A 21761-nucleotide genomic window follows, 5' to 3' on the forward strand; every position below is an offset into this window, starting at 1 on the left:
AACTTACCTGGTGCGACACTGATTCTAGGAGGTCCATTTTCTTCAGACGTCAGGACCAAGCCTGTAACAGAAATTCTGTGTAGTCAACTTCTCATGCAAGTGGTTAAATTAATGAAAAGTAGAATTTGCACCAGTGAAAAACCCATAAACATTCCTGGACATCTCTACTGTATTTCCGAGTTAGAATACCCCGCAACTGAACAAGTCATATCTGACACGTTGTGGTCACATTGCCAAGACCTGTGCTTCAGATGGAAGTGTAAGGTAAATCATTTCCCTATAAAATGACACCAAATCCATCCCCAAGTCAAATGAATAAATTATTGCATTTTCAAAGTTGTGAAGTACTCATCGATACACCCATTGTGTGTGCACATAACTTACCTGTTGCGACACTGATTCTAGGAGGTCCATTTTCTTCAGACGTCAGGAACAAGCCTGTAACAGAAATTCTGTGTAGTTAACTTCTCATGCAAGTGGTTAAATTAATGAAAAGTAGAATTTGCACCAGTGAAAAACCCATAAACATTCCTGGACATCTCTACTGTATTTCCGAGTTAGAATACCCCGCAGCTGAACAAGTCATATCTGACACGTTGTGGTCACATTGCCAAGACCTGTGCTTCAGATGGAAGTGTAAGGTAAGTCATTTCCCTATAAAATGACACCAAATCCATCCCCAAGTCAAATGAATAAATTATTGCATTTTCAAAGTTGTGAAGTACTCATCGATACACCCATTGTGTGTGCACATAACTTACCTGGTGCGACACTGATTCTAGGAGGTCCATTTTCTTCAGACGTCAGGACCAAGCCTGTAACAGAAATTCTGTGTAGTCAACTTCTCATGCAAGTGGTTAAATTAATGAAAAGTAGAATTTGCACCAGTGAAAAACCCATAAACATTCCTGGACATCTCTACTGTATTTCCGAGTTAGAATACCCCGCAACTGAACAAGTCATATCTGACACGTTGTGGTCACATTGCCAAGACCTGTGCTTCAGATGGAAGTGTAAGGTAAATCATTTCCCTATAAAATGACACCAAATCCATCCCCAAGTCAAATGAATAAATTATTGCATTTTCAAAGTTGTGAAGTACTCATCGATACACCCATTGTGTGTGCACATAACTTACCTGGTGCGACACTGATTCTAGGAGGTCCATTTTCTTCAGACGTCAGGACCAAGCCTGTAACAGAAATTCTCATGCAAGTGGTTAAATTAATGAAAAGTAGAATTTGCACCAGTGAGAAATCCATAAACATTCCTGGACATCTCTACTGTATTTCTGAGTTAGAATACCCCGCAACTGAACAAGTCATATCTGACACGTTGTGGTCACATTGCCAAGACCTGTGCTTCAGATGGAAGTGTAAGGTAAATCATTTCCCTATAAAATGACACCAAATCCATCCCCAAGTCAAATGAATAAATTATTGCATTTTCAAAGTTGTGAAGTACTCATCGATACACCCATTGTGTGTGCACATAACTTACCTGGTGCGACACTGATTCTAGGAGGTCAATTTTCTTCAGACGTCAGGACCAAGCCTGTAACAGAAATTCTGTGTAGTCAACTTCTCACGCAAGTGGTTAAATTAATGAAAAGTAGAATTTGCACCAGTGAAAAACGCATAAACATTCCTGGACATCTCTACTTTATTTCCGAGTTAGAATACCCCGCAACTGAACAAGTCATATCTGACACGTTGTGGTCACATTGCCAAGACCTGTGCTTCAGATGGAAGTGTGAGGTAAATCATTTCCCTATAAAATGACACCAAATCCATCCCCAAGTCAAATGAATAAATTATTGCATTTTCAAAGTTGTGAAGTACTCATTGATACACCCATTGTGTGTGCACATAACTTACCTGGTGCGACACTGATTCTAGGAGGTCCATTTTCTTCAGACGTCAGGACCAAGCCTGTAACAGAAATTCTGTGTAGTCAACTTCTCATGCAAGTGGTTAAATTAATGAAAAGTAGAATTTGCACCAGTGAAAAACCCATAAACATTCCTGGACATCTCTACTGTATTTCCGAGTTAGAATACCCCGCAACTGAGCAAGTCATATGTGACACACTGTGGTCACATTGCCAAGACCTCTGCTTCAGATGGAATGTGTGCTGTGTAACCAGTCACATTGGGCCTATGGAAGTGTAAGGTAAATCATTTCCCTATAAAATGACACCAAATCCATCCCCAAGTCAAATGAATAAATTATTCCATTTTCAAAGTTGTGAAGTACTCTTCGATACACCCATTGTGTGTGCACATAACTTACCTGGTGCGACACTGATTCTAGGAGGTCCATTTTCTTCAGACGTCAGGACCAAGCCTGTAACAGAAATTCTGTGTAGTCAACTTCTCATGCAAGTGGTTAAATTAATGAAAAGTAGAATTTGCACCAGTGAAAAACCCATAAACATTCCTGGACATCTCTTCTGTATTTCCGAGTTAGAATACCTCGCAACTGAACAAGTCATATCTGACACGTTGTGGTCACATTGCCAAGACCTGTGCTTCAGATGGAAGTGTGAGGTAAATCATTTCCCTATAAAATGACACCAAATCCATCCCCAAGTCAAATGAATAAATTATTGCATTTTCAAAGTTGTGAAGTACTCATCGATACACCCATTGTGTGTGCACATAACTTACCTGGTGCGACACTGATTCTAGGAGGTCCATTTTCTTCAGACGTCAGGACCAAGCCTGTAACAGAAATTCTCATGCAAGTGGTTAAATTAATGAAAAGTAGAATTTGCACCAGTGAAAAACCCATAAATATTCCTGGACATCTCTACTGTATTTCCGAGTTAGAATACCCCGCAACTGAACAAGTCATATCTGACACGTTGTGGTCACATTGCCAAGACCTGTGCTTCAGATGGAAGTGTAAGGTTAATGATTTCCCTATAAAATGACACCAAATCCATCCCCAAGTCAAATGAATAATTTATTGCATTTTCAAAGTTGTGAAGTACTCATCGATACACCCATTGTGTGTGCACATAACTTACCTGGTGCGACACTGATTCTAGGAGGTCCATTTTCTTCAGACGTCAGGACCAAGCCTGTAACAGAAATTCTGTGTAGTCAACTTCTCATGCAAGTGGTTAAATTAATGAAAAGTAGAATTTGCACCAGTGAAAAACCCATAAACATTCCCGGACATCTCTACTGTATTTCCGAGTTAGAATACCCCGCAACTGAACAAGTCATATCTGACACGTTGTGGTCACATTGCCAAGACCTGTGCTTCAGATGGAAGTGTAAGGTAAATGATTTCCCTATAAAATGACACCAAATCCATCCCCAAGTCAAATGAATAAATTACTGCATTTTCAAAGTTGTGAAGTACTCATCGATACACCCATTGTGTGTGCACATAACTTACCTGGTGCGACACTGATTCTAGGAGGTCCATTTTCTTCAGACGTCAGGACCAAGCCTGTAACAGAAATTCTGTGTAGTTAACTTCTCATGCAAGTGGTTAAATTAATGAAAAGTAGAATTTGCACCAGTGAAAAACCCATAAACATTCCTGGACATCTCTACTGTATTTCCGAGTTAGAATACCCCGCAACTGAACAAGTCATATCTGACACGTTGTGGTCACATTGCCAAGACCTGTGCTTCAGATGGAAGTGTAAGGTAAATCATTTCCCTATAAAATGACACCAAATCCATCCCCAAGTCAAATGAATAAATTATTGCATTTTCAAAGTTGTGCAGTACTCATCGATACACCCATTGTGTTTGCACATAACTTACCTGGTGGGACACTGATTCTAGGAGGTCCATTTTCTTGAGACATCAGGACCAAGCCTGTAACAGAAATTCTGTGTAGTCAACTTCTAATGCAAGTGGTTAAATTAATGAAAAGTAGAATTTGCACCAGTGAAAAACCCATAAACATTCCTGGACCTCACTACTGTATTTCCGAGTTAGAATACCCCGCAACTGAACAAGTCATATCTGACACGTTGTGGTCACATTGCCAAGACCTGTGCTTCAGATGGAAGTGTAAGGTAAATAATTTCCCTATAAAATGACACCAAATCCATCCCCAAGCCAAATGAATAAATTATTGCATTTTCAAAGTTGTGAAGTACTCATCGATACACCCATTGTGTGTGCACATAACTTACCTGGTGCGACACTGATTCTAGGAGGTCCATTTTCTTCAGACGTCAGGACCAAGCCTGTAACAGAAATTCTGTGTAGTCAACTTCGCATGCAAGTGGTTAAATTAATGAAAAGTAGAATTGGCACCAGTGAAAAACCCATAAACATTCCTGGACATCTCTACTGTGTTTCCGAGTTAGAATACCCCGCAACTGAACAAGTCATATGTGACACGCTGTGGTCACATTGCCAAGACCTCTGCTTCAGATGGAATGTGTGCTGTGTAACCAAACAGTCACATTGGGTCTATGGCAGTGTAAGGTAAATCATTTCCCTATAAAATGACACCAAATCCATCCCCAAGTCAAATGAATAAATTATTGCATTTTCAAAGTTGTGAAGTACTCGTCGATACACCCATTGTGTGTGCACATAACTTACCTGGTGAGACACTGATTCTAGGAGGTCCATTTTCTTCAGACGTCAGGACCAAGCCTGTAACAGAAATTCTCATGCAAGTGGTTAAATTAATGAAAAGTAGAATTTGCACCAGTGAAAAATCCATAAACATTCCTGGACATCTCTACTGTATTTCTGAGTTAGAATACCCCGCAACTGAACAAGTCATATCTGACACGTTGTGGTCACATTGCCAAGACCTGTGCTTCAGATGGAAGTGTAAGGTAAATCATTTCCCTATAAAATGACACCAAATCCATCCCCAAGTCAAATGAATAAATTATTGCATTTTCAAAGTTGTGAAGTACTCATCGATACACCCATTGTGTTTGCATATAACTTACCTGGTGCGACACTGATTCTAGGAGGTCCATTTTCTTCAGACATCAGGACCAAGCCTGTAACAGAAATTCTGTGTAGTCAACTTCTCATGCAAGTGGTTAAATTAATGAAAAGTAGAATTTGCACCAGTGAAAAACCCATAAACATTCCTGGACATCTCTATTGTATTTCCGAGTTAGAATACCCCGCAACTGAACAAGTCATACGTGACATGCTGTGGTCACATTGCCAAGACCTCTGCTTCAGATGGAATGTGTGCTGTGTAACCAGTCACATTGGGGCTATGGAAGTGTAAGGTAAATCAATTCCCTATAAAATGACACCAAATCCATCCCCAAGTCAAATGAATAAATTATTGCATTTTCAATGTTGTGAAGTACTCATCGATACACCCATTGTGTTTCCATATAACTTACCTGGTGCGACACTGATTCTAGGAGGTCCATTTTCTTCAGACATCTGGACCAAGCCTGTAACAGAAATTCTGTGTAGTCAACTTCTCATGCAAGTGGTTAAATTAATGAAAAGTAGAATTTGCACCAGTGAAAAACCCATAAACATTCCTGGACATCACTACTGTATTTCCGAGTTAGAATACCCCGCAACTCAACAAGTCATATCTGACACGTTGTGGTCACATTGCCAAGACCTGTGCTTCAGATGGAAGTGTAAGGTAAATGATTTCCCTATAAAATGACACCAAATCCATCCCCAAGTCAAATGAATAAATTATTGCATTTTCAAAGTTGTGAAGTACTCATCGATACACCCATTGTGTGTGCACATAACTTACCTGGTGCGACACTGATTCTAGGAGGTCCATTTTCTTCAGACATCAGGACCAAGCCTGTAACAGAAATTCTGTGTAGTCAACTTCTCATGCAAGTGGTTAAATTAATGAAAAGTAGAATTTGCACCAGTGAAAAACCCATAAACATTCCAGGACATCACTACTGTATCTCCGAGTTAGAATACCCCGCAACTGAACAAGTCATATCTGACACGTTGTGGTCACATTGCCAAGACCTGTGCTTCAGATGGAAGTGTATGGTAAATCATTTCCCTATAAAATGACACCAAATCCATCCCCAAGTCAAATGAATAAATTATTGCATTTTCAAAATTGTGAAGTACTCATCGATACACCCATTGTGTTTGCACATAACTTACCTGGTGCGACACTGATTCTATCAGGTCCATTTTCTTCAGACATCAGGACCAAGCCTGTAACAGAAATTCTGTGTAGTCAACTTCTAATGCAAGTGGTTAAATTAATGAAAAGTAGAATTTGCACCAGTGAAAAACCCATAAACATTCCTGGACCTCACTACTGTATTTCCGAGTTAGAATACCCCGCAACTGAACAAGTCATATCTGACACGTTGTGGTCACATTGCCAAGACCTGTGCTTCAGATGGAAGTGTAAGGTAAATGATTTCCCTATAAAATGACACCAAATCCATCCCCAAGTCAAATGAATAAATTATTGCATTTTCAAAGTTGTGAAGTACTCATCGATACACCCATTGTGTAGGCACATAACTTACCTGGTGCGACACTGATTCTAGGAGGTCCATTTTCTTCAGACATCAGGACCAAGCCTGTAACAGAAATTCTGTGTAGTCAACTTCTCATGCAAGTGGTTAAATTAATGAAAAGTAGAATTTGCACCAGTGAAAAACCCATAAACATTCCTGGACATCTCTATTGTATTTCCGAGTTAGAATACCCCGCAACTGAACAAGTCATACGTGACATGCTGTGGTCACATTGCCAAGACCTCTGCTTCAGATGGAATGTGTGCTGTGTAACCAGTCACATTGGGGCTATGGAAGTGTAAGGTAAATCATTTCCCTATAAAATGACACCAAATCCATCCCCAAGTCAAATGAATAAATTATTGCATTTTCAATGTTGTGAAGTACTCATCGATACACCCATTGTGTTTGCATATAACTTACCTGGTGCGACACTGATTCTAGGAGGTCCATTTTCTTCAGACATCAGGACCAAGCCTGTAACAGAAATTCTGTGTAGTCAACTTCTCATGCAAGTGGTTAAATTAATGAAAAGTAGAATTTGCACCAGTAAAAACCCATAAACATTTTTGGACATCTCTACTGTATTTCCGAGTTAGAATACCCCGCAACTGAACAAGTCATATGTGACACGCTGTGGTCACATTGCCAAGACCTGTGCTTCAGATGGAAGTGTAAGGTAAGTCATTTCCCTATAAAATGACACCAAATCCATCCCCAAGTCAAAAGAATAAATTATTGCATTTTCAAAGTTGTGAAGTACTCATCGATACACCCATTGTGTAGGCACATAACTTACCTGGTGCGACACTGAATCTAGGAGGTCCATTTTCTTCAGACGTCAGGACCAAGCCTGTAACAGAAATTCTGTGTAGTCAACTTCTCATTCAAGTGGTTAAATTAATGAAAAGTAGAATTTGCACCAGTGAAAAACCCATAAACATTCCTGGACATCTCTACTGTATTTCCGAGTTAGAATACCCCGCAACTGAACAAGTCATATGTGACACGCTGTGGTCACATTGCCAAGACCTCTGCTTCAGATGGAATGTGTGCTGTGTAACCAGTCACATTGGGCCTATGGCAGTGTAAGGTAAAACATTTCCTTATAAAATGACACCAAATCCATCCCCAAGTCAAATGAATAAATTATTGCATTTTCAAAGTTGTGAAGTACTCATCGATACACCCATTGTGTTTGCACATAACTTACCTGGTGCGACACTGATTCTAGGAGGTCCATTTTCTTCAGACATCAGGACCAAGCCTGTAACAGAAATTCTGTGTAGTCAACTTCTCATGCAAGTGGTTAAATTAATGAAAAGTAGAATTTGCACCAGTGAAAAACCCATAAACATTCCTGGACATCACTACTGTATTTCCGAGTTAGAATACCCCGCAACTGAACAAGTCATATCTGACATGTTGTGGTCACATTGCCAAGACCTGTGCTTCAGATGGAAGTGTAAGGTCAATGATTTCCCTATAAAATGACACCAAATCCATCCCCAAGTCAAATGAATAAATTATTGCATTTTCAAAGTTGTGAAGTACTCATCGATACACCCATTGTGTGTGCACATAACTTACCTGGTGCGACACTGATTCTAGGAGGTCCATTTTCTTCAGACATCAGGACCAAGCCTGTAACAGAAATTCTGTGTAGTCAACTTCTCATGCAAGTGGTTAAATTAATGAAAAGTAGAATTTGCACCAGTGAAAAACCCATAAACATTCCAGGACATCACTACTGTATTTCCGAGATAGAATACCCCGCAACTGAACAAGTCATATCTGACACGTTGTGGTCACATTGCCAAGACCTGTGCTTCAGATGGAAGTGTAAGGTAAATCATTTCCCTATAAAATGACACCAAATCCATCCCCAAGTCAAATGAATAAATTATTGCATTTTCAAAGTTGTGAAGTACTCATCGATACACCCATTGTGTTTGCACATAACTTACCTGGTGCGACACTGATTCTAGGAGGTCCATTTTCTTCAGACATCAGGACCAAGCCTGTAACAGAAATTCTGTGTAGTCAACTTCTCATGCAAGTGGTTAAATTAATGAAAAGTAGAATTTGCACCAGTGAAAAACCCATAAACATTCCTGGACAACTCTACTGTATTTCAGAGTTAGAATACCCCGCAACTGAACAAGTCATATCTGACACGTTGTGGTCACATTGCCAAGACCTGTGCTTCAGATGGAAGTGTAAGGTAAATCATTTCCCTATAAAATGACACCAAATCCATCCCCAAGTCAAATGAATAAATTATTGCATTTTCAAAGTTGTGAAGTACTCATCGATACACCCATTGTGTTTACACATAACGTATCTGGTGCGACACTGATTCTAGGAGGTCCATTTTCTTCAGACATCAGGACCAAGCCTGTAACAGAAATTCTGTGTAGTCAACTTCTCATGCAAGTGGTTAAATTAATGAAAAGTAGAATTTGCACCAGTGAAAAACCCATAAACATTCCTGGACAACTCTACTGTATTTCAGAGTTAGTATACCCCGCAACTGAAAAAGTCATATCTGACACGTTGTGGTCACATTGCCAAGACCTGTGCTTCAGATGGAAGTGTAAGGTAAATCATTTCCCTATAAAATGACACCAAATCCATCCCCAAGTCAAATGAATAAATTATTGCATTTTCAAAGTTGTGAAGTACTCATCGATACACCCATTGTGTGTGCACATAACTTACCTGGTGCGACACTGATTCTAGGAGGTCCATTTTCTTCAGACGTCAGGAGCAAGCCTGTAACAGAAATTCTGTGCAGTCAACTCCTCATGCGAATGGTTAAATTAATGAAAAGTAGAATTTGCACCAGTGAAAAACCCATAAACATTCCTGGACATCTCTACTGTATGTCCGAGTTAGAATACCCCGCAACTGAACAAGTCACATGTGACACGCTGTGGTCACATTGCCAAGACCTGTGCTTCAGATGGAACGTGTGCTGTGTAACCAAACAGTCACATTGGGCCTATGGAAGTGTAGGGTAAATCATTTCCCTATGAAATGACACCAAATCCATCCCCAAGTCAAATGAATAAATTATTGCATTTTCAAAGTTGTGAAGTACACATCGATACACCCATTGTGTGTGCACATAACTTACCTGGTGCGACACTGATTCTAGGAGGTCCATTTTCTTTAGACGTCAGGACCAAGCCTGTAACAGAAATTCTGTGTAGTCAACTTCTCATGCAAGTGGTTAAATTAATGAAAAGTAGAATTTGCACCAGTGAAAAACCCATAAACATTCCTGGACATCTCTACTGTATTTCCGAGTTAGAATACCCCGCAACTGAACAAGTCATATGTGGCACGCTGTGGTCACATTGCCAAGACCTGTGCTTCAGATGGAATGTGTGCTGTGTAACCAAACAGTCACATTGGGCCTATGGAAGTGTAAGGTAAATCATTTCCCTATAAAATGACACCAAATCCATCCCCAAGTCAAATGAATAAATTATTGCATTTTCAAAGTTGTGAAGTACTCATCGATACACCCATTGTGTGTGCAGATAACTTACCTGGTGCGACACTGATTCTAGGAAGTCCATTTTCTTCAGACGTCAGGACCAAGCCTGTAACAGAAATTCTACCATTTACAAATCTCTTTCCTGGCACTGTACATTACCTTATTCGATAAACTATTACACTACACAATGACCACAAATACTGACAAGAGCTACTGCTGCACTTTTCAGCATTCAAAAGTTTCAGTGTACACAGGAATGTTTCTGGAAGCAAATACAAGAGCCATATTAAATTTATAATATAGTTATAAAGGCTGAAACTACAATGTACCAGTAAACTTGCTCATGTTCATAGCCAGTTAATGAAACTAAGCGCTTACAAATGCATTGAACGCATTATGAAATGTTTCATACATTGTCTTAGTTGGAACACAACCATTTCGTTTAATACAGTATGCAAAAAAAAAAAAAAAAAAAAATGCTTGAAAAGCCAGTCACTTTCACTGCACTTAAACTCATATATTTGGCTGAGCTTTATGAACGTTTTTGACATGTACGTACAGAGGACTGAGCAAAGCATCCAATGGATTAAAATAAATTTGTAATTGTATTTTAATGCACACAGGAACCAGCTATCAAATATGGATAGGTTATATACATCGACATGCAATTTTTAGTCCCATCCTAAGTAAGTGCTTTTACTAAAATTGTCAGCTGACACCAGTGCTTCATGATTAATCACCAATCCACTTCCCCTGCCCATTCCATATCTCTGGCGCCTCCGGATTCAATGTCGACTGGACGACAGTTGCCGAACACACGTACGTCAGTACCAATCCAACTGAATAATTTTTTTTTATCCCCCCCCCCTCACATTAACAAACGCCATATTAATTCTGGTGCCTCGGGATTTAGTAGAGCTGTCCATATGCTGAAAATTAAAATACATTAGTAAGAGACATTACAAATGAGACTGTTATACGAGAGAACAGTATCACATCAAACTGAAGAATTAAGCTAAGTACAGGAAATGTATGGTGTTGTCTACCTCTGAGGAAACTACTGAAATAGGGGAGACCGGGGCACATTTTCCATAGGGGCAAGTTTTCCAACTCACCTTAGTTTGAAAACAAACTGGTAGATGGTACCACCAGCAGTACTGTACGAATTAGCAACAAAGCGTGCTTCATTTATGAAGCCTTCAGTGTTGTACCAGCAGTCACATTGTTGGCAGGGCTGTTTTCGTCATTTTTGCAAAGGCGAGTAGACTTTCACATTTTTATTGAAACTTAAACATACCAGTATTAAACTTATTATTTTGACATTGCATGCACTGAAAGTGGGTTTCTTTCTTTAGGTAACTGTGCATGTGTTTGTAAATATGCTTGCACAGTTATTTATGGACACAGTGTTATAGTTCCTAATATGGTGAGGGGCACAGTCATGGAAACTCCATTGCACAACATTGGATTTACCACATCGAGAAAGTCACGGTATGAGTTGGATTTACCACATCTACCGTTATCGGGGATTTTTTCTTCGAGGAAATGCGCGATCCTGGTTTTGTAATTGCTACTGTGACGGGTGAGAGGTACACCGATATGTTACAGAATCGCATCATCCCCACGCTGGCTGATAAGCACCTGCTGGAATGTGTGATGTTTATGGAGGATGGCGCTCGAGCCCGTATTGCTAAACACGTGAAAGATCTCTTGCACACGTCGTTTGGTGATCATGTGCTCAGCCATTACTTTTGTCATGCTTGGCCTCACAGGTCCCCAGACCTCAGTCTGTGCGATTATTGGCTTTGGGGTTACCTTAAGTCGCAAGTGTATCGTGATCGACCGACATCTCTACGGATGCTGAAAGCTAACATCCGACGCCAATGCCTCACCATAACTCCGAACATGCTTTACAGTGCTGTTCACAACATTATTCCTATTATTATTATTGAGGAATGATGGTGGACATATTGAGCATTTCCTGTAAAGAACATCATCTTTGCTTTGTCTGTCTGACTTTGTTATGCTAATTATTGCTATTCTGATCAGATGAAGCACCATTTGTCAGACATTTTTAGAACTTTTGTATTTTTTTTTTTTTTTTTTTTTTGTTCTAATAAAACCCCGTGTCATTCCAAGCATGTGTGTAAATTTGTACCTCTCTATCTACATTATTCCTTGATTTATTCAGTTTTCAAATGTATACTGACTTTTTCATCACCTGGTAATTTATTTAGGGTTTACCACTGTAGGGCTATGTTATTAATTTACTGTATAATTACAAACTCAAATAATGTAACATGTCTACTCCAATATCATTGTATATGATAAAATGGATGCTCAATAAATAACAATAACAATACAATATTATTACAATACCAATTGAAGCATAGTTATGAAATCAATGTGACATAGGCTTTACAATTCAAACATCGAATGATGCATCAGTGCACATTTAGATTTATTCACTTTCTCTAACTCAGTTGAGGCTAACATAACTTATACATCTAGTAGCTAACAAATGAACGCTAGTTTGCTACGGGGGGAAAAAAAACTGACACAGAATTACTTAAAATCACCATAGATGGTGAACAAAACACAGCATTCTTGTACCCGAAAGTGTACAACTACAACCAATCCACAGTAAAACACTGAGAGTACACTATTTTCCTATGTTAGCCAATCGCCCCCTCTTCTTCTTTTCTTACTGCTAATTCTTCAGCTCACCAAGATGTATTAACTCACCCATGTTCCCCCTATCACTCTTCACACTTGCACAGAACAAGACAGAATAAAACTGCGCGCTTCACCTTGGCTAAAATCAGTGACTAAACTTTGCTTCCATGTCGCCAACCCTATCACCCTTAAGTTCTGACTAGGGTGGTATGGTCTGCTTTTCAGTGCAGCCACACTGGGTCCCAACGTGCTATGTACCCATCGGTTGCAACAATGTATTTGGCTTTTTTTTAAAAAAAATAAAGCCATCTTAACTGTCAGGTACAATTGTTCTTAAGGCAGTGGTGGCGAACTGTGCTGTGTTGGCAACAACTGGTCGTGAAGCAAATAATTAATGCTGATCCTGCTCATTGGCTGGCATATTATTGTGTGTACCCTTGTCTGCCCAATTAATTAATTAATCCCGTAAAGCAAAAATTTCGTAACAAAACGTTGGCTTTAATACAAATGTTACATAATACCCAGCTATCAATGGTCGTTACCAGCTCCAGCACACTACGCTGCTGCTGCCTTATAATGCAACCCAGTTGCTGAATGTATTGATATGGTAGAGCACCAGGTTCGAACCAAACATTTGGATTTTCGGCAACAAAAAATAATAGCATAATGTGACAATATTTTTCTTCCTGGTTTTCGTCATGATGAACTTCATTCACAGTGACAGGGATGGGTTTTGTAGTTCTCTCCTTACTAGAAATTCAGCAAGCTCAAATAGTTTGTATTGCTGCAAGTATCTGTAGGGTACTACAGATCATCTCAAATCCTCACAAATATAAAGGGTAACCAATATGTTGCGAAATATCCTTGCTACAAGGAAAATTTAAAGATGCAGACAAACATCCTATTTCTGAAGTTTTTGTGACAATTTTAAAGAATTTAGCGGTAACAACCATACGTCAGCACAACCACCATGACTTTAAACTGGCAACATTTTGAACTGTAATGCCTTTCTTTTTTAGAACACAGTATTCAGAGTGTCATTTATTATCAAGCTACAAAGTTTATTAGTGTATACAGTGACATAATATTAATGTACCATATTTTTGACAAAGAATTTTTGGTGCAATGGTGTAATGTGGGACAACTGCATTATGCATACTAGTTATACGAAAAACCGTTAACTGTAGCCTTGTTACATCTGAATAACCAAAGCAGGAAGACCTCCTAGTATACTTAGTGAACTATTTTCCCTGCCTTTTGATAAAATGTCAGTTATGTTTTTCCATTTTGAACTGCTCGATCATGACCTGACATAGAAACACACATTATACTGTCCAAAGATGAGCACTGGTTACCGAAAATTACTCGTACTTTTTAAAGCCTGTGCTCCTACCGACACACTAAAATTCCGCAGATTTTGACTCAATTGTTTCTTCCAAATTTATGAAAGAATATACTTGTTAACAAAGCTAGTTTGTAATGAAGTAATGCATATTATTTCTGTTCCTAGGGTATTAAGAGACACACTGGAAATATATACTTTTGGAGAGCAAAATTATAAAAGGAAAGCAAAACAAGCAAGGAACGAAGGTGGTGGTAAAGGACAACACACAAACTTGTACAAAAGGTGTAAATGGGCACTTTTTATCTGTATATCTACCTGACTGATTACATTAACGATATGAATATAATAGAGGGAAACATTCCACGTGGGAAAAACGCATCTAAAAACACAGATGATGTGACTTGCCGAACGAAAGTGCTGGCAGATCGATACACACAAACATTTACATGAAATTCAAGCTTTCGCAACAAACTGTTGCCTCATCAGGAAAGAGGAAAGGAGAGGGAAAGACGAAAGGATGCGGGTTTTAAGGGAGAGGGTAAGGAGTCATTCCAATCCCGGGAGCGGAAAGACTTACCTTAGGGGGAAAAAAGGGGTATACACTCGTGCGCGCGCGCACACACATCCGCATATACAGACAAGCAGACATTTGTAAAGGCAATGAGTTTGGGCAGAGATGTCAGTCAAGGCGGAAGTCCAGAGGCAAAGATGTTGTTGAAAGACGGGTGAGGTATGAGCGGCGGCAAATTGAAATTAACGGAGATTGAGGCCTGGCGGGTAACGAGAAGAGAGGATATACTGAAGGGCAAGTTCCCATCTCTGGAGTTCTGACAGATTGGTATTAGTGGGAAGTATCCAGATAACCCGAACAGTGTAACACTATGCCAAGATGTGCTGGCCGTGCACCAAGGCATGTTTAGCCACAGGGTGATCCTCATTACCAACAAACACTGTCTGCCTGTGTCCATTCATGCGAATGGACAGTTTGTTGCTGGTTACATTCGTTTTTTACTGCCACCAAGTGGCATACTTGGAGCTCTGGATGTCACGAAACAAAACAAGTTACGAACATCCTTTAAGAACCATACTGTGGTCAAAGCATTCCTCAGAACTTTCCCTGTCTTGACAGCATACTCAATGGCAGGAACAGTCAATGTTTATCAGAAGTAACTAAACCATCTGTCATTCTGCCACACTAGTTTTGCATCAAACAGCTCTCATGTTGTTGTGGTTCCAGTTTCAAGTGTAAACCACTATCTGTCTAAAATAGCTGCTTCATATGACCGATATGTACCTCATTAAATGGAAACCATGATTTTCCAATAACATTTTGCGGAAGGAAGATTGATTGCCCACTGACCAAGTGGTTTCTCGAATATTTTAAAATGTATTGGATCAGCTAGCGAAATTAGCTTCCTCTTATCATGAGAATGTTACCCAGCATTTTTGAAATTAATAAACCTACCAACTGTAGTTCTGAACTCTAGCCGTAGAGCTTCATTTTGCCCACACATATCAGATACCACAGACGAATTTTCATACCAAATTCCTCCCATTCGGTGACAAATGCAACAATTGTGTTCATTACATATGCACTTTGAGAAGAAAGCCAAGTATAATTGGAAACTATTGTTTTGGTACCATCTTGTAAAACTATCCAGTGTAAAAACTAATGCATGGGGCTAAATTTTCAGAACAGTTTTGCAGGTGATATAGTAACATTACAAATGATGCAGCCAATGTTTAGTTGTTACTCCAATTGTGGAGACAAACTAAACTCATTATCATAAGAACTGCATGTCTTACTTCTGATAACGTGAGATGCAGTTTGATCTTGAGGGAACTAATGTGCTCTCAGTACACCAGATCTAAACTTCACATTCTGTAGTGTTCACCTGAGGGTTCTGTCTGAAGAGAAAGGTAATTGTTTTCTAGCAAGACTTTGTACCCTATTTTGCCACACATTAGTCTTTACTTTAGAGCTTTCTGTAATGTTTCAACTGATGACTTACTACTCTTGCAGGTCCCCTTCACTAAAACTGAATTGGTCTGCACCAAATAAATGAGATGTTCAAGTGTCTCCTCTAAACTTATTTTATCCTGCACCTGATGTACAAAGTTCTTCGAGGTTGTAACCTCATTGTCTGTTGTGGCCAAGTTAGCTAGAGTAATACTGACCCTGAGCTGCTTCCATCTATCAGACAAATGGGGGAAACATTGCCCTTTGCGGAAATAAAATGCTTTTCATCATACACTAAGCCTTGGTACTGGTGCATTAGCCACTATTTCTCATACTGAACTAGGCAAGTTACAGGTAAGTGGGTCTCGTAAAAATCTGCAATTCATTATTTTATAAAGATGGGAACAAATGTTTGATAGAGGCAAATAATATTTTGATGCTATTGTAATTGAGGAGGGGATAATTCCTGCTGTTATGGCCCTTGTCATTAATGTTAAGCCCCACGTGTGTGGGGCATGCTGTAATAACGCTGATTCTCACGTTCAATTTAGGGACACTTACTTAATGGCACAAGGTCACAATTAGGAACAGTTTTGATAGTAACTGAAAGATCGTTACAGATGATGCGCTTTGTTGTTGCACAGTTTCATTATTTTGTTCCAGCTTAACTTACGCTGCAGTGTTGTTCTTCGGCACCCCAGTGTAGAAGTGTGCACAGAATAAGCCAAGTGAAGAACCCATGCAATACACACATTTATTTACATATAAAAGCCAGCTTCTGAATCTTCTCGTTTGAGACCGCGTGTACAAGATTGTGTGTCAGTTTTAAGTTCTGTATTTGCATGTGCGCTTGTTTGCATCACTTGTCCTACGTAATCCCTCACTTACTGTATCGATAGCTGTTTGTATTATGGTATATTGTGAAAACTAGTGTTATTGTCAATTGTAGGATAAATTTAGATTGTGGTCTTTCAAAATTTTCAAGGACAGTAGGGGGCTATTGCTGTTCAAAACAGCCTTTTGCTAATTCCTTGTCTAATTACATGAGAAATAGGTCACTTTCAGAATTTTCTGACAATTACAAAACTGTATTTTCGTAAGTTAGTGGTACCAGTGTTTTTGGTATCTAATTTAATTCATAACAAATCAGCATCTGTGGATCACAGTTCTGCCAAAGTATACATCACCCCTGAATTTCATTGTGTATCAATGCAAATAACTGTGCATTTGAGCATTTTTGGAAGTTACAATCCTGCTTTGCATTATCTACAAACAATTGTGGTTTTAATTACTGTAGCAGATATTCTAACTAACATTTTCAGTTGCAATCTCATTTTCCCTTTAAGGAGAGTACTCATATACATTCTCTTCATTTATCATACATCTGTTTTCCAGTTTGCAAACAACTGTAATAAATGTAAAAACACTTTAGGAAACTAGTAAATACTACCACATGTCTTTGTGTTGTCTTAACAGAAATCTCTTTTTGTGTATCTGCTTCAGTCTTCATGGGGAATTAGCACGTTTTTAGCTCAGATTAAGAAATAATCAGCAGGTTTAATTTATAGCCCTTTGTTCACCGACCTGCAATACACTGTAACAGCCAAAATGCAGCTCCACTGTGATTGCTGTTACCAGATATGGGGTAAGTTGGTTGACATTTGTAAGCAGCTGGAAATCACCCCGACTACTGTAAAAAGATTGTCAGCTGTGGTGAATCAGTGTGTTGGAAGAGCTGCCGAGAGTCTTGTACCTGTGCTAACTGTACCAGAGGTACCTTAAGTACACTCCTCTGGTGTATATCTTGTCTCCTCTGCAGACAGTACTGTATCTGTCATTACTCTTCCATTTCCCTGTGAGTAGCGTGTCAATGGTAGATCTATGCATCCTGTACAGCGTGGTTGTGAGACAGTGAGGAATCAGGGTGTGATACCAATCCCCGTAACTAACAAGTCTGAAGTGCTGTCTTTCACTGAAACAAACTGAGCCAGTGGGACTCACTTCACCTGTATGGGGAAAAACAAAAGTGTACGTGTCTGTAAGTCATCGGCAATCCAAATGTATGGTGAATGATTGTATCCCTTCGTGAAATGCCAGCGAGGGACAGGAAAGAACACCAGGTGCACTCAGTGTGAGGCTATTCCAGCAGCCATTTACGGAACCGAGTGCAACAGATTGCAGATTGTGGCACACATGATGCCTTTCGTCCGGGCACTGAAGTGACTCTTGGGTCATTCCAGCAACTAGCAGAGAAATTTGCGGAGACCAGCCTTGTGCATTAAGTCTCAATGAAGCTCACAATATGCAACATTGTCTCCGGAACTTATCGTGGCTCTTTGGTTGCGAGTTGAGTGGAAGGACTGAACCAGACACTTCGGAAGTTCTGTGACAAGCGAGGCTGCAACTTCCTGGACCTGCGCCGTAGTATTGTGAACTGTAGGGTCCCCATAAATAGGTCAGATGTGCACTACACAAGAGGCTGCTACTCAGGTTACTGACTGTGCAGTGCAGCCAAGAGGGTTTTTTTTTTTTTTTTTAGATTAGACAGCCCTCCATCCAGGGGCTGTAGGAAACCCAGAAGTATAAGTGCAAGACTGAAAAAAATGCCTCCCACATGTGAGAGGTGGTAAACTGCCAGAGCATTCATAACTAAGTGCCAGAGTTTGAAGTGCTCGTGAGAAGCAATGAAGCTCAATGAAAGCTGCTTGAAACCTGAAATTGACGACAGTGAGATTTTTGAGGAAAAATTAAATGTATACCAAAAGGATAGGCAAATGGAAAAATGTGGTGGTGTATTTGACACTGTAGACAAAAAACTCAGATCCACTGAAGTAGAAATTGAAACTGCATGTGAGCCTGATTGGAAAAGACTCAGTATCAGGGGTGGGTATAAAATGATAATTGGATCTTATCGCCCACCAGACTCATCTCCTCTTGTAACCACAAAGTTCTGAGAAAACGTCAGTTCACTTGTACTCCAGTTAATCACACTGTGAACATCGGTCAAGACTTAAATCATCCTACAATTAATTGGGGAAATTACAATTTTGTTAGTGGTTGGGGGTGGTAAGACATTCTGTAAAACTTTACTAAAAGCCTTCAGTGAAAGCTACCTAGAACAGATTCAGGGGACCCATTCACAACAGAAATATATTGGCTCTCATTTCATCAAATATACCAGACATCTTTGAGGATGTCCACTTTGACACTGGTATCGATGACCATGACACGGTTGTGGGAACAATGATTACTTAAGCACAAAGGATGGAGGACAACTAAAACAAGTAGAAAGATGGATGTGTTCAGTAAACTAGCATGTAGACAAACTCTGGCTCAAATTTAAAAGAATAATTGGCCACACACTGCATAAATAAATATGGAAGTACTCTGTAAATGTTCCTTTACAACGGAAAACCCAAGAGAATTGACCCAATTCAGTTGTACCACTGAAAAGATGAATGAAATAAGTATTTGTGTCAGTGGTGTTGAGAAACAGCTGAAATTGCTAGAACTGAAAAAAAGCTCCAGAGCACAATGGAATCCCTGTCAGATTCTATACTGAATTTGCAGCTGAATTAGCCCCTCTTCTCACTATAATCTGCCGTAGATCCCTCAAACAAAAAACCATGCCCAGTTCTTGGAAAAAGTCACTGGTCACGTATGTCTACAAGAAGAGTAGTAGAAGCGATCCACAACACTACCATCCAGTATCTATGACGTTGATTTCTTGTAGAATCATAGAACATATTCTGAGCTCAAACATAATTTGGTATTATGAACAGAATGGTGTCCTCACTTTCCAGCTAGCATGGTTTTTGGAAACATTGATCATGTGAAACACAACATATTGAAAACTTTGGATCAAGGCAACCACGTAGACAGTGTGTTTTGATTTCCACAAAGGATTTGACTTCTGATCACCACTACGGTTATTGTCGAAAATACAATCGTGGAGTATCAAGTGAAATTTGTGAGTGAATTGAGAACTGTGTGGTAGAGAGGACACAGCATTTTATCTTAGATGGAGAGTCATTGTCAGATTTGGAAGTAACTGGATGTGCTCCAGGGCAGTGTGTTGGTCGCTTGCTTTTCGTATCGTATATTAACGACCTTGCAGACCATATTAATAGTAAAATAGGCTTTTTGGAGATGATGCAGTTATATATAATGAAACACCATCTGAGACGAGCTGCATAAATATTCCGTCACCTCTTGATAAGATTGCAATATGGGGCAGAAATTGGCAACATACTCTAATTGTTCAGAAATTTAGAACTGTGCACTTCACAACAGGGAAAAAACATAGTATCCTATGTTGTTGTTGTTGTTGTTGTGGTCTTCAGTCCTGAGACTGGTTTGATGCAGCTCTCCATGCTACTCTATCCTGTGCAAGCTTTTTCATCTCCCAGTACCTACTGCAACCTACATCCTTCTGAATCTGCTTAGTGTATTCATCTCTTGGTCTCCCTCTACGATTTTTACCCTCCACGCTGCACTCCAATACTAAATTGGTGATCCCTTGATGCCTCAGAACATGTCCTACCAACCGATCCCTTCTTCTGGTCAAATTGTGCCACAAACTTCTCTTCTCCCCAATCCTATTCAATACTTCCTCATTAGTTATGTGATCTACCCATCTAATCTTCAGCATTCTTCTGTAGCACCACATTTCAAAAGCTTCTATTCTCTTCTTGTCCAAACTATTTATCGTCCATGTTTCACTTCCATACATGGTACACTCCATACGAATACTTTCAGAAACGACTTCCTGACACTTAAATCAATACTGGATGTTAACAAATTTCTCTTCTTCAGAAACGCTTTCCTTGCCATTGCCAGCCTACATTTTATATCCTCTCTACTTCGACCATCATCAGTTATTTTGCTCCCCAAATAGCAGAACTCCTTTACTACTTTAAGTGCCTCATTTCCTAATCTAATTCCCTCAGCATCACCCGACTTAATTAGACTGCATTCCATTATCCTTGTTTTGCTTTTGTTGATGTTCATCTTATATCCTCCTTTCAAGACACTGTCCATTCCATTCAACTGCTCTTCCAAGTCCTTTGCTGTCTCTGACAGAATTACAATGTCATCGGCGAACCTCAAAGTTTTTATTTCTTCTCCATGAATTTTAATACCTACTCCGAATTTTTCTTTTGCTTCCTTTACTGCTTGCTCAATATACAGATTGAACAACATCGGGGAGAGGCTACAACCCTGTCTTACTCCCTTCCCAACCACTGCTTCCCTTTCATGCCCCTCGACTCTTATAACTGCCATCTGGTTTCTGTACAAATTGTAAATAGCCTTTCGCTCCCTGTATTTTACCCCTGCCACCTTTAGAATTTGAAAGAGAGTATTCCAGTCAACATTGTCAAAAGCTTTCTCTAAGTCTACAAATGCTAGAAACGTAGGTTTGCCTTTCCTTAATCTTTCTTTTAAGATAAGTCGTAAGGTCAGTATTGCCTCATGTGTTCCAGTGTTTCTACGGAATCCAAACTGATCTTCCCCGAGGTTGGCTTCTACTAGTTTTTCCATTCGTCTGTAAAGAATTCGTGTTAGTATTTTGCAGCTGTGACTTATTAAACTGATAGTTCGGTAATTTTCACATATGTCAACACCTGCTTGCTGTGGGATTGGAATTATTATATTCTTCTTGAAGTCTGAGGGTATTTCGCCTGTCTCATACATCATCCTCACCAGATGGTAGAGTTTTGTCAGGACTGGCTCTCCCACGGCCGTCAGTAGTTCCAATGGAATATTGTCTACTCCGGGGGCCTTGTTTCGACTCAGGT

At 39.6% G+C, this 21761-nt stretch overlaps 2 protein-coding genes across 3 annotated transcripts in view; both read right to left on the bottom strand.

The window, feature by feature from the left end:
- The window catches only part of LOC126424708 (collagen alpha-5(IV) chain-like), a 43230-nt gene extending 30499 nt beyond the window's left edge, over nt 1–12731 (bottom strand). Inside the window, exons 1-26 of the mRNA XM_050087431.1 lie at nt 12728–12731; nt 10035–10088; nt 9617–9670; nt 9199–9252; nt 8445–8498; nt 8068–8121; nt 7691–7744; nt 7277–7330; nt 6901–6954; nt 6487–6540; nt 6110–6163; nt 5733–5786; nt 5356–5409; nt 4942–4995; nt 4580–4633; nt 4162–4215; nt 3785–3838; nt 3408–3461; nt 3031–3084; nt 2669–2722; nt 2292–2345; nt 1878–1931; nt 1139–1192; nt 762–815; nt 385–438; nt 8–61 (exon numbers count right to left, since the gene is read on the bottom strand). Of these exons, the coding sequence (XP_049943388.1) occupies nt 8–61; nt 385–438; nt 762–815; nt 1139–1192; nt 1878–1931; nt 2292–2345; nt 2669–2722; nt 3031–3084; nt 3408–3461; nt 3785–3838; nt 4162–4215; nt 4580–4633; nt 4942–4995; nt 5356–5409; nt 5733–5786; nt 6110–6163; nt 6487–6540; nt 6901–6954; nt 7277–7330; nt 7691–7744; nt 8068–8121; nt 8445–8498; nt 9199–9252; nt 9617–9670; nt 10035–10088; nt 12728–12731 (1354 nt within the window). The remainder of the gene's footprint in view (nt 1–7; nt 62–384; nt 439–761; nt 816–1138; nt 1193–1877; nt 1932–2291; nt 2346–2668; nt 2723–3030; nt 3085–3407; nt 3462–3784; nt 3839–4161; nt 4216–4579; nt 4634–4941; nt 4996–5355; nt 5410–5732; nt 5787–6109; nt 6164–6486; nt 6541–6900; nt 6955–7276; nt 7331–7690; nt 7745–8067; nt 8122–8444; nt 8499–9198; nt 9253–9616; nt 9671–10034; nt 10089–12727) is intronic.
- The window catches only part of LOC126425040 (transmembrane protein 50B), a 515390-nt gene that overhangs the window by 151430 nt on the left and 342199 nt on the right, over nt 1–21761 (bottom strand). The gene's annotated exons all lie outside the window — the stretch shown is intronic.

This window comes from Schistocerca serialis, chromosome 10, assembly GCF_023864345.2.
Source record: "Schistocerca serialis cubense isolate TAMUIC-IGC-003099 chromosome 10, iqSchSeri2.2, whole genome shotgun sequence".
In the NCBI taxonomy this organism is placed as follows: domain Eukaryota; kingdom Metazoa; phylum Arthropoda; class Insecta; order Orthoptera; family Acrididae; genus Schistocerca; species Schistocerca serialis.